We start from the raw sequence: 11,841 nt of genomic DNA on the forward strand, positions 1-11,841 counted from the left end.
GAATTTGTTTGTCTGGCTAACCGGAACGTAACATCCCCTACCCCCCCCGCAGATACAGCTGTTAATTCTTCATTTCAATTCTCTTTTTAAATTAGCAAGTTTATTTCTGCCGTTGTTGAAGCATAGGAAGGGCAGCTGAGCCATAGGGGCCCGTCAGGAACGCGCTGGCTGCGCAGTCGCCGCTTAATTTAGAAGCTCCTCCCGTTTTTTCTTCCCGAACAAGCCCCGTCGGTACCGTGTGTTGTTGGCAGCTTCTGTCCGTGTGTGTGTGAGCTCTCTGCTCGCATCAGGTGGGATTTCCCCCCGCCTCCTGCACCTCTGCCAAACCAGAGGCAGAGAGGAGGGAGGTTTATGGGTGTCCAGGCACCTCGGTGCTGCCGGAACGGCGCTGGCAGCAGCCAAACCAGCTCGACAGGGCAAGCAGAGGAGTGATTCGCTCCCAGCGCTTGGGTGCTGCTGCTGTGGAAGAGGAAAAGGGGGTGTTGAAACCCGCCCCGACGCTCCCAGCCCTGGTGCCTGCCGCCACCACCTCACCCGGTGTTTCCCCTGGGACCTCGGCAGCCTTGTTGCCCCCATTAGGATTCGGAAGCCGATCTGCCGGGGTGACTGGCAGCGCAGTGCCGAGCGTGCCAAGCCGTGCCCGGCCGTCTCGCCCCGCGCCGCAGCGCTGCAGCTTGCATCCCGCCGGCACCGCGGCTCCCGGCCACGCTGGGGCTTGGCCGCGTCCTCGCAGCCGTTTGCAGATTGCATTAGGAAACTTGGCAAAGGCAGCGGCTGCTGCGTCCTGCTGCTCGCCCCGAGCACGTGCTGGGGCAGCGTGGGCAAGTGCCAGCTGCTGGCGCAAGCCGCTCGGCGCGGGGGGCATCGCCCCCACTCCAAGCAAGCGGCGTCTTGGCCTCTGCGTCCCCATCTGCAGCGATGGGGGGGTCCCTGGTGCCCCACCTGCCCCCCTCCCTGGTCGAGATCCCATGCGTGCCCGGCTCTCCAGCAGAAACACCGCCTTTGTTGGTTGTTTGTAACCCCATGACCTTTTGTACCTAATTTCAGATGTCAAAGCCACGTTTTAAAAGCAGCAATCCCTTCTCTTGGAAATGCCCCTGTTTCTCTGCCTTAAGGCTGAGGCGTATCGGTGACAGCTCGGTCGCGCGGCTGGACTCCTGGATCTTACAACACTGTGATGGGCTTTTTTAGGGATTCCTGTCCCTTAGGAGTGCACATTTGTAACCAGCAGCGTATCGGCAGGCGGGTGAGAATACGTTTTAGAAAGCAGCCAGCTCTCTCGTCTCTCTTTCCTCGGGCTGAGACCTCCAGGGACAGCATCCGCCTCCCCGTGAGGACCCGTGTCCCTTCCAATGCCCGGTGGGAGAGCTCGGCCGTGCCGGGAGCTCCTGGTGGCACCAAGAGGGGCAGCGGCCACCTTTGCCCCCACGCTGGCGTCCCCGGGGAGTAGCCGGTCCCCAAGGCCAGCTCTGCCCCGGCAGCGGGGCTCAGCGCAGCGGCGAATCCCCCTCTTCTCCTCTCCCCTCTCCCCGCAGCCCCTCTCGCTGTGGGGAAGGAACAAGTGGTGTGTAGGTGGTGCGGGAGCTGCCGCCCGCACGCACGCTTCTGCGCCGCGACGCCTCCCTCCGCCTCGGCACCGCCGCCTCCTGGCCCACAGCCTGGCTTCCCACGGCAAACGGGGGGGTTGTGGGGCATGCACCCCCCCTCCCGCGCCCTCCCGGCACCCCCCTCCCTCTCGGCCCCATCGCTGTGGGGTCTGACCTCCTGCAGCCCCCAAGGTGGCTTGGGAATGCGTGGGGAGGGGGAAGGACTCAATTGCCCCCCTCCCTATCCCCCCTCTGTCCTTTGTTCCCTACAGCCCTCTCTGCCCTCTCACTTTTGGGGTCCCGGAGCCCCTCCAGCGGCAGAGGCGGGAGCCATTAACCTCCTCGCTGCCCCCCTGCCTCAGTTTCCCTCCCTGGCAGAGGGCTTGGGGCCAGGCCAGCTCGGACCGCGTCAGGGACCCTGCGGAGAAGCTGCCGGGTGCGAAGCCCCTCAAGTGGGGGCTCTCCCCTTCCCCGAACGCTGAGCCCCCCTCTCCCAGGGCTGCAGCCGGGAAGTGGGTTAAGGCGCTGGCTCGGGGAGGGATTTTTCTTCCCTCCGTGTAATTTTTCCCTCCTACACAAGGTCTGTTTTGAGCAGTGCCTGGAGGCTTCGCACACACACACCCCCCACCCCCCCCACCTCGTTCAGCTGCTGGGGCGGGGGGAAGGCAGCGCGGCTGCAAAGGGAGGTGCGGGCTTTGGGAGGGAAGCGCCTGCTCCAGATCCCAGCTCGTTAGGAGAAATAACAGCAAATTAATTAAGCTAATAGCTCGCTCTGTGACAGCGGTGCCCCTCTCCCTGCCGAGCCGGGGGGAGAGGAGCTGGGTTGAGCCCACGGGCCTGGATCTGGGGGGTGATTGCCGGGGGCAAGCGTGGCTCACAGTGTGGCACAATGCTATGGCCTCTCTGTGCCTCAGTTTCCCCTCCAACCTCTGCTGTCAGAAGCCCCTCTCTGTGCGGCTGCAGCCTGGGAGCAGTCACCACTTGCACCCAGGGCCAGCCACCATCAACACACACACACCCCCCCCCGGCAGAGGGGACGGAGCCCCTCGGGTGGGTTGGAGCGTTTTGGGGTCTCGGGTGGGACGGGGGGGGGGTCTGAGCGCTGGGGCCTGGTGGGGTGGGTGAAGGTGCCATGGGGTGGAGGAGGACCGTGCCGTGCCATCCCCCCCCAGGCTGCCGTGCCACCGGGGATGGGGACTTGGGGACACATTTTGACACTTTCCCGTGGCCGCCTGGATGGTGACAGGACAAGGGGTAACGGTTTTAAATTGGAAGAGGGGAGATTTAGATGAGATATCAGGAGGAAATTCTTTCCTGTGAGGGTGGTGAGGCACTGGAACAGGTTGCCCAGAGAAGCTGTGGCTGCCCCATCCCTGGAGGGGTTCAAGGCCAGGTTGGAGGGGGCTTGGAGCAACCTGGTCTGGTGGGAGGTGTCCCTGCCCAGGGCAGGGGGGTTGGAACTCGATGATCTCTAAGGTCCCTTCCAACTCTAACCATTCTGTGATTCTATGGAGTTGCCAAGCAACTGCTGGGTGGAGGCAAAGCGGGAGCTGCTGGGACCCCAAGGGACCCCCATCACCCCAAAACCCCTGGTTCTGCCTGCCTGGGCACAGCGGGGGCTATGGGGGTCACCCGCCGTGTCCCCCCCTGGCTGTCACAGGGAGTGAACCCCGGGAGATGGTGATTGTGGGGGGACACAGGGTCTGTCCCCCCCCTTGTTGTCACCACCATCGCCGTGCCCAGAGGGACGTAGAACGGGACCCGTCCCCGGTGCCTCCCCAGCCGCTCGCAGCAGGGCCGGGGGGCCAGGGCAGGGCGGGTGCTGGGCACCCAGCGGGTGGGGGGCACGGTGGCTCTGCCCCGGGCGGGCGCCACGTCCCACCCTGCCCTGCCCCGGCGCCTGCCCCAGCCTGCCAGCCCGGCAGGGCCTGTTCCCGGCTGGCAGGCATCGGGGGGGGGGAAGGGGGGGGCAGGCAGCTGCCCCAACCTGCCCGGCCCTGCCCGCGGGGCGGCCCCAGCCCCAGGGGGTGCCCGTGCCAGGGTGGGGGGTCCTGCACCCACCCCCGGCCTTTTCCCACGCTGGGAAGGGGTGCAGAGAGCTGGGCTGGGCGGGGGGGGGGGCAGAAGTGGGTCACAATGTGCCCACCGCAGAGGGGACACCATGGGGGGGGGACGGTCCTGGGTGCCCCAGGGCTGCCAGGGCGTGGGGCTGGCGCGGGGGGGGGGGGGGGGGGGGGGGCGCGGGAGTGTGCTGGGGGACAGGGTGTCGGGGTGTGCCGGGGGGTGTGACACGGGTGTGAGACAGCACGGGGGGGGGTGCGTGTGTGTGAGACTCGCCCGGGGTGTGTGATGGTGCCGCTGGTGTGACAGGGGAGGGGGGGGGGGGGCTGTGTCCCCCCCCTGCCAGTCTGTACGGTGGTGCGGGGGCTCTGCCAATGTGTCCCCTGTGCGTGACTGATGGCGTGTGGGCGTGTGGCCGCGTCCCCGCTGTGACAGCTCTGCGGGGGGGGGGGGGCGGTACGGGGGTGTGCAACGCATCACCTGTGCGGGGCTGCCGGGGGGGGAGCGAGGAGGGCGACCGTGTCCCGCCGCGTGCCCGCCGCCGGTACCGCCGCCGCATCCCCGGGAGGGCTCGGTCCCCGGTGCCGTTGCCGGTGCGGCGGCGGCGGCGGCGGGCGGGGGCGGGCAGGTGCCGGCGGCGGGGCCGGGGGCGGGGCGGCGGGGCGGGCGCTGGCGGCGGCGCGGCGGGGCGGGCGGGGAGCGGCGCCGGGGCCCGAGCCCGACCGGGAGCCGAGCGGAGCCGCCCCGCCGCCGCCGCCCATGGCCCCCTGAGCCGCCGCCGCCGCGCCCGGGCGGCCATGAAGCCGCTGGAGAAGTTGCTGAAGAAGCCGGGCTCGCACCTGCCCGCCCGCCCCGCCGCCGCACCGGGACCGGCACCGGGGCAGGGATCGGCACCGGGGCCGCGGCGGCAGAGCCTGTCGCGTCCTCCCGCCTCCCCCGAGGAACCGGCGGGACCGGCGGGGCCGCAACCGGGGGGCGAGGGCCGCTGGCTGGAGCTGCGGCCCCCCGAGGCGCCGCTCCGCTCCCCGGAGGATCCGTCCCCGGGAGGCGACCGGGACCGGGAGCGGGAGCCGCCGAGCCCCGAGCCGCCTCCCGCCGCCCGCTGCTGCTGCGGCTGCGGCCCCGCCGCGCCCGCGCCCCCCGAGCGGCTCTTGGCCGCGCTGCTGGAGCGGCTGCCGGCGGGCGGCGCGCACGGCCGCGGCTGCGGAGCAGGTACCGCGGGTCGGGGTCGGGGGCGACCCCCCGGGAGCGCGGACGGGGACGGAGCCGGGGGGAGAGGCCGCGGGCGGGGGATGCTGGGGAAGGGGGGCGGGGGGGGGGGATGCGGCAGCGGGCGGCGCTGGGGGGACGGACGGACGGACGGACCGGGGGGGGACTGATGGGCGCCCGGCTGGTGCCCTGGGGATGCGGGTGGGGGGTACCGGGGTGGGGGGTACCGGGGTGGGGGGTACCGGGGTGGGGGGTACCGGGTGCGCGGTGAGGGGGGGTGGGTGGCACCGCGCAGGACGCAGGAGGGTGCCCCGGTCGGGGCGGCAAGGTCAGGCAGGATCCCCGCTGGTCCGGGGCAACCGTGGCAACGGGGCGGGCAGGGGCGTTGCGGGGCGGGCGGGGGTCCCGCGGGGGCTCAGCGTGGCAGCGCCAGGCCCGGCGGAGGCCGAGGTTGGCCGGGCACCGACTGCCGCCGCAGCGGGCAGAGCCATCACCCTCCCGGCTGATCTTTAATATTTTTCCCGGTGCTAAAATTAGCCTCGGTGGGAGCCGCAGCGGTTGGGGGGGGGGGGGGGGGGGCGGCGGGGAGGGGTGGCCGGGCAGACACCCCTTCCCCGAGCCGAGGTGCCGGGCAGGTTTTGGGTGAGCGGAGCCAGGCTGGGAGCGCTCCCACGCCGTGGGGATCCCTGCTCCGGCAGACCCCGCTCGGCTGCCGGGGTGCGGGGTGTCCTGGGGGGGCAGTGGGACACCCCAACCCACCGCCAGCCCCACACTCCGGGGGTGCCCGAGGCCGGGGTGGGGCTCACCCCCCCCGACACGAGGGAGCCTTTTGGGTAGGAGCGAGATGGGACTGGCAGCACCAGGCCCTGCCTGCGCCAACACGCTGCCAGGCCCGGCCCTGCGGTGCCAGCGCTGGGGGGGAGCGGGGGGGGGGACAGGATGCAGTGTGGGGGTCCGGGGGCTCCCACCAGCCACGCTCTCCCGGCGTGGGAAAGCCGTCCCTGCGCCCGCTCGTGGTCCCTGCGGCGCCGGGGGACGGTGTGGGCGCTACAGAGGGATGGGGAAACTGAGGCAGGGCTGGAGGAGACTGCAGGGATGGGGAAGGGGGGTGTGTTTGGCTCCTTCTGCCCCCCCGAGAGGGGGCTGCAGGCAGGGCAGGCAGGGTGGTGGAGCCGGGGGCCGTGTACCTGCCCTGGGGGTGCCCCCACACTGCTGGTGCCCCGGCCCTGACGCGGGTGCAGGGCGCTGAACGTGGGGCACCGGCCCCACAGCACTGGGGGGGCTGGGCTGGGGGGCGGGGAGGGGGGCATGGGTCCTGCCTGTGCCCCAGACTGTCGTGTCCCGTTTTTGGCAGCAGCTCGTTCCCCGTGGGCGCTGTGCCCCGGCACGGTGGTGCCGGGGGAGCCTCAGCCCCAGCTTTGGCACAGATCGGTGGCCGGGTTAATGGGCTGGGGCCCAGGGGGCGGCCGGGGGCTTGCTCGGCACAGCCCCTCCCGCGGGGACAGGTCTTTTCAGGCCCTGAGGGGGCACTGGGATCCCACCACGGCGTCCCCGGGGCACACGGGCACGGTCCCCCCCGGGGCACCCGCTCGGGTCCCAGGGTCGAGGGCTGCTCCGGGGCTGGGCCAGGGAGCGGTGCCTCGTCCAAAGGTCTCGGTGGTGGCTGGGTGCTGGCACCGCCAACCGGGCACCGCCACCGGTACCGGCCCCTCGGCTCACCCGGCCGGGCCAAAACACCCTCCCCGGGGCCGGTGCCACCTGTGCTGGCCCAGAGACCCCCACTGCAGGCACCGGCGCAGAGTGCCCTGAGCGTGGCCACCCGAATGGTTGTTGCTGCCACCTGCCCTCGGTGCCTGCCTCAGTTTCCCCGGTGCCCTGTTGTATATCCCAGTTTGCCCATGGCTGGGCTCCTGCCAGGGTGGGGGCAGGGGGTGCCGGGGTGTCACGGCTCAGGTCCTGCCCCACCGGCATCTCTGCCCCTGCGCCGCGGGGCTGGGAGCGGGTCCGTGAGTCAGCGCCGGGTGCGGGGGGGCTCGGCAGCTCCCGGCACCACCTTGGGAGTTGGCATCGCTCCCCTCGGCCGCCCACTCTGCTATGTACGGGGGCTCCGGGGGTGTCGGTGGGGGGGGGCTCCGGGGGTGTCGGTGGGGGAGCTGCATGACGGGGTGCCCACGCCTGCCCCCCCCCCCCCCCATCTCCCCCAGAGTCGCTGCTGGACGACATCGTGCTCACGCACTCGCTTTTCCTGCCCACTGAGCGCTTTCTGCAGCAGCTGCACCAGCAATATCCTTGGGGGGCACAGAGGGGGCCATGGGGGTGTGGGGAGGGCTTTGGGGTGCCAGGAGGGTGGGCATGAGGGGGCAATGAAGAGGGGTCCAAGGCTGGGCGTGGGGAGGGCACCGGGTTGCGGTGACAGTGGCAGGAGGGTGGGCACGAGGTTGCAATGGGGAGGGGTCTGAGGTTGGGCATGGGGGGGTTGTGAGGGTGACAAAAGCGTGGGCACGAGGGTGGGCGTGGGGTTGCGAGGAGGAGGGCAGCAGGGTGCCGTGGGGGGGGACACATGAGAGCAGCAAGGAGGGAATTGGGGGGCCATAAGGGTGGGGGGCATGTGGGTGCCGTGAGGAGGGCAGGGGTTTGGGGACAAGGTGGGCACCGGGGTGCCACCAGGGAGGCGCTCACAAGGGGTGCCTGGGGTGCAGCGGGTGGCCACAGGCCGGGGTCCCTCCTTGCCGTGGCACCTCCTTGACGGTGCCACCTTCGTGCTGGCGGCGGGCAGCCCCCCCCCACGCTGGGAGGAGGGGGCCGGGCTGCGGCGCAAGCGGGCAGTGCTGGCCGTGCTGCTGCATTTCCTCGAGACCTACAAGGGGCTGCTGCAGGAGGAGGAGAGCGCCGGGAAGGTGATCAAGGTGGGTGCCCACCCTCCTGCACCCCCAGACCCCCCCAGACCCCTGCCCTGAGCCCCTCTCGCCCCCCTCCCCCCCCCCCAGGATCTCTACCTGCTCATCATGAAGGACACGTCCCTTTACCATGACCTGGAGGATGAGATCCTCAAGCTGCACCAGCTCGTGGAGACGGTGGAGCTCAAGTGAGTTGGGGGGCAGGGGGTCCCGGGGAGGGGGGGGGGGTGTCAGGGGATTCCTGGGTGGGTCAGGGGATTCCTGGGTGGGTCAGGGGATCCTGGGGGTCAGGGAGTCCCTGGAAGGGACAGGGAGTTGTCATCCTTGGGGATGCCCAGGAACTGGAGGGGTCATTAGCTCATTAGCAGCCCTTTGGCAACAAGCAAGGACCCGGGTGGTGGGTCTGGCCCCCCCCCTCTGGCAGAGCCCCCCGGCAGGGCTCGGGGTGCAGCACCCAAGGGTGCTGGCCGTGCTGGGGGCTCCTGCCTGATCCCGCGCCGGTGCCGCAGGGTGGCCGACGAGACGCCCCCCCCGAACAAGCAGGTGAAGCCGCTCTTCAGGCACTTCCGCCGCATCGACTCGTGCCTGCAGACCCGGGTGGCTTTTCGGGGCTCCGACGAGAGTGAGTGATGGGGGGACGGGTGCTGGGTACCGGGGTCCCCTCCCTGGCCCACCGGCGGCTCCAAGGCGCCGTGCCTGCTCTGTGCCTCAGTTTCCCCAGCTGGGGCTCCGGAGCTGCACCGGGGGTCTGGCATGTCCCTGATGCTCCCCCTCCTTGTCTCCCCAGTTTTCTGCCGCGTGTACATGCCCGACCACTCCTACGTCACCATCCGCAGCCGCCTCTCGGCCTCGGTGCAGGACATCCTGGCCTCCGTCACCGAGAAGCTGCAGTACTCAGAGGAGCAGAGCGCCCGCGAGGACGCCCTCATCCTCGTCACCATGGCCTCCTCCGGAGGTGCCCGTGGGGTCAGGGGGGAGTTGTGGGCAGGGGTGGGGGGGGTCTGGCCAGCGCTGACCCCCCTGCCCGCACTCTGCTCGCAGAGAAAGCGGTGCTGCAGCCCAGCGAGGAGTGTGTCTTCACCACCCTGGGCATCAACAGCCACCTCTTCGCCTGCACCAGGGACACCTTCGACTCCCTGGTGAGCACCGTGCCGTGACGGGGACCCCCTGGGCAGAAGAGGGGGGGGACCCCCATAGTCCAGCCCCCTTCTGAGCATCCCCATCCTCGTGGCCCCTCGCAGGTGCCGCTGCCCGAGGAGATCCAGGTGGTCCCGGGGGACACCGAGATCCACCGCGCGGAGCCGGAGGACATCGCCAACCACCTCACCGCCTTCCACTGGGAGCTCTTCCGCTGCATCCACGAGGTTGGGGGGGTGATGGGGGTCTGGAGGGGGGGGGGCGCTGTGCCATGGCCCGGGGTGGGGGGGGCCCTGACGTTGTGTGTGTGTGTGTGTCCCCACCCCGGCAGCTGGAATTCGTGGACTACGTGTTCCACGGGGAGCGGGGCCGGCGGGAGACGGCCAACCTGGAGCTGCTGCTGCAGCGCTGCAGTGAGGTGCAGCACTGGGTGGGCACCGAGCTGCTGCTCTGCGAGTCGCTGGGCAAGCGCGCCCACCTCCTCAAGAAGCTCATCAAGATCGCCGCCATGTGAGTGTGGGGGCCAAGGGCACGCTGTGTGGGGGGGTGGGGGTCCTCTGCCCACCCCTCACCCTCTCCACCCCTCCCCAGATGCAAGCAGAACCAGGACATGCTCTCCTTCTACGCCATCATCATCGGGCTCAACAACGCCGCCATCAGCCGCCTGCGTCTCACCTGGGAGGTAAAGGGATGTGGGGTGCTCTGGACCACCCCTCCAAGTGCTCCCTGACCCCCCCCCTGGAGTGTTCATGCCCCCCCGCCCCGGGTGCTCATGGACCCACCTGGGTTTGTCTTGCAGAAGCTCCCAGGGAAATTCAAGAACCTGTTTCGGAAGTTCGAGAACCTGACGGTGAGAGGTGCCTGGGCACCCCGTGGGCTTTGGGGGAGCCCCCAAGCCTCCCCAAGCACCACCGCCCCCCGGGGTATTTGGGGAGCTGGTGGGCAGGGGGGACATTTCCACACCATCTTCAGGTGTCCTTGCCACCCACAAGACCACCAGCAATGGCCACAGCCCTGTGCCCATGGCAGCCAGTGTGGCAGAGGGGTCCAGGGCAGGGTGCCCATAGGGAGCCCCCCCCAGCCCTGATCGCCCACGTGTCCCCCCCCCCCCACAGGACCCCTGCAGGAACCACAAGACCTACCGAGAGGTGCTGGCCAAGATGAAACCCCCCCTCATCCCTTTCGTGCCACTCATCCTCAAAGGTGAGGGGGAGAAACGGGGGCTGCCCGCACCCCACATGGGCCAGGGGCCCGGTGCTGTCCCACGGGGCCCCCCCTCACCCCCTGCTTGCCCCCCAGATCTGACCTTCCTGCACGAAGGCAGCAAGACCCTCCTGGATGGGCTGGTCAACGTGGAGAAACTGGTGGGTGCCCCTCGCTGGGGGGAACGTGGCCGAGGGACCCCCAGGGGTGAGACCAGGGAAAGGGGGGCACCACCGAGGGGCTGTGGCTCTCCTGTCCCTGCAGTGGAGTGGGGGGGCCTAGGGGGATGCTGAATAGAATCCCCAGGGGTATGGGGGGGTCACTGGTGATGGGATACAGCAGGGTCCCAGAGGGGGGATAGTCCCCAGGATCTGGGGAGGAAGGTGGTCCCCAGGGGGGTGGGCAGGGTCCCGTGGGGCCGGGGGCTGACGGGGGGGTGCTCTCTGCCCCAGCACTGCATCGCCGAGAAAGTGAGAACCATCCGAAAGTACCGGAGCCGCCCGCTCTGTGAGTACGGGGCGGGGGGAAACTGGGACCCCCACAGGCCTGGGCGGGTGGGGGTGAGGGTCCAGGGATGTGGGAGGGGGCTAATCCCATGGGACAGGGGGGGTTGTTCATGGCCCCACCACCCCCGGTGCTGGCCTTGTGGGGCAAGGATGTGTCTGGACCCACATCCACATATCTCTTCATCCCCACAACTCCCCCTCCCTGTATCCTTTCCCTATATCCCTGCATCCCCATCCCGCATGCCTGCATCCCCATCCTCTCCCTGCATCCCTATCCCCATCCTTGCATCCCTCCATCTCCAATCCTTGCATCTCCATCCCTGCATCCTTGCATCTCCTCCTTCCATCCCTGCATCTCCATCCCTGCCTTCCTGTATCCCCTCCCTGCATCTTCATCCTTGCATCCCCGCATCCCCATCCCTGCATCTGCGTCCCCATCCCCGCATCCCCATCCCTGCATCTGCGTCCCCATCCCCACGTCCCCGTCCCATCCCCGCATCCCCATCCGATTCCTGCATCCCCACCCGGTCCCCGTGCCGGGGGCTGCCTGTCCCCCCCCCCCCAGGCCTGGAGCTGGAGGCCTCCCCGGGGCAGCTGCAGACCAAGGCCTACGTGCGGCAGCTGCGGGTCATCGACAACCAGAACCTGCTCTTCGAGCTCTCCTACAAGCTGGAGCCCGGCGGCCAGTGAGCCCCGGGGGGGCCCCCACCCCGGGGAACACCGCTTGCCCGGCCCGGGGGGCCCGACCCCCCCTCCCCAGCACTGACGCACTTTGCCCAGGGGTCCCGGCGGGGTGGGGGGTGCAGTGGGGTGCTGCCCCCCACCCTTGGCATGGGGGGGGGGGGGCGGGTTCGGGGTCCCCGGGCACATCTCCCCCCCCCGCCCCCATCCCCCCGGCACCCCGCTGCCTCCTCCCTCCCGGCTGGGGTGCAGGGACCCCCCCTCTATTTTTGTACGTGCCCCCCTCCCCCGCCCCCCTCCCGCCCCAGACGTGTATATTTTGTACCGAACCGCCGTCCGGAATTGTACATTTTATTTTTTAAGAAAAAGGAGGAAAAAAGGAAAAAAAAAAAAAGAAAAAAAAGAAAATCCCCGGGGGGCACAGGGGTCGCGGAGCCCCAATAAAAGGCTGTCCCGGCGCCCGTCTCCTGATGTCATGCTGGGGAGTGGTGTCACAGCCGTGCTGCGGGGGGCGGAGGGTCACGGGGGTCGTTCCACCCCCCGGTCCCCGGCTCCGGGCGC

General features: G+C 69.7%; 1 protein-coding gene across 1 annotated transcript; it reads left to right on the forward strand.

Moving 5' to 3' along the window:
- The first annotated feature begins 4,444 nt into the window (after positions 1–4,444).
- Positions 4,445–11,289, forward strand: RAPGEFL1 (Rap guanine nucleotide exchange factor like 1). Its single transcript, XM_074162898.1, has 15 exons — positions 4,445–4,859; positions 7,061–7,139; positions 7,612–7,762; positions 7,844–7,941; positions 8,263–8,375; positions 8,541–8,708; positions 8,795–8,892; positions 8,995–9,117; positions 9,222–9,400; positions 9,482–9,572; positions 9,690–9,740; positions 10,006–10,093; positions 10,190–10,254; positions 10,546–10,600; positions 11,165–11,289. The coding sequence occupies exons 1-15, from the start codon at positions 4,445–4,447 to the stop codon at positions 11,287–11,289; spliced, it is 1,899 nt and encodes a 632-aa protein (XP_074018999.1).
- The last annotated feature ends 552 nt before the right edge of the window (positions 11,290–11,841 follow it).

Source organism: Numenius arquata, chromosome 23, assembly GCF_964106895.1.
Source record: "Numenius arquata chromosome 23, bNumArq3.hap1.1, whole genome shotgun sequence".
Classification (NCBI taxonomy): Eukaryota; Metazoa; Chordata; class Aves; order Charadriiformes; family Scolopacidae; genus Numenius; species Numenius arquata.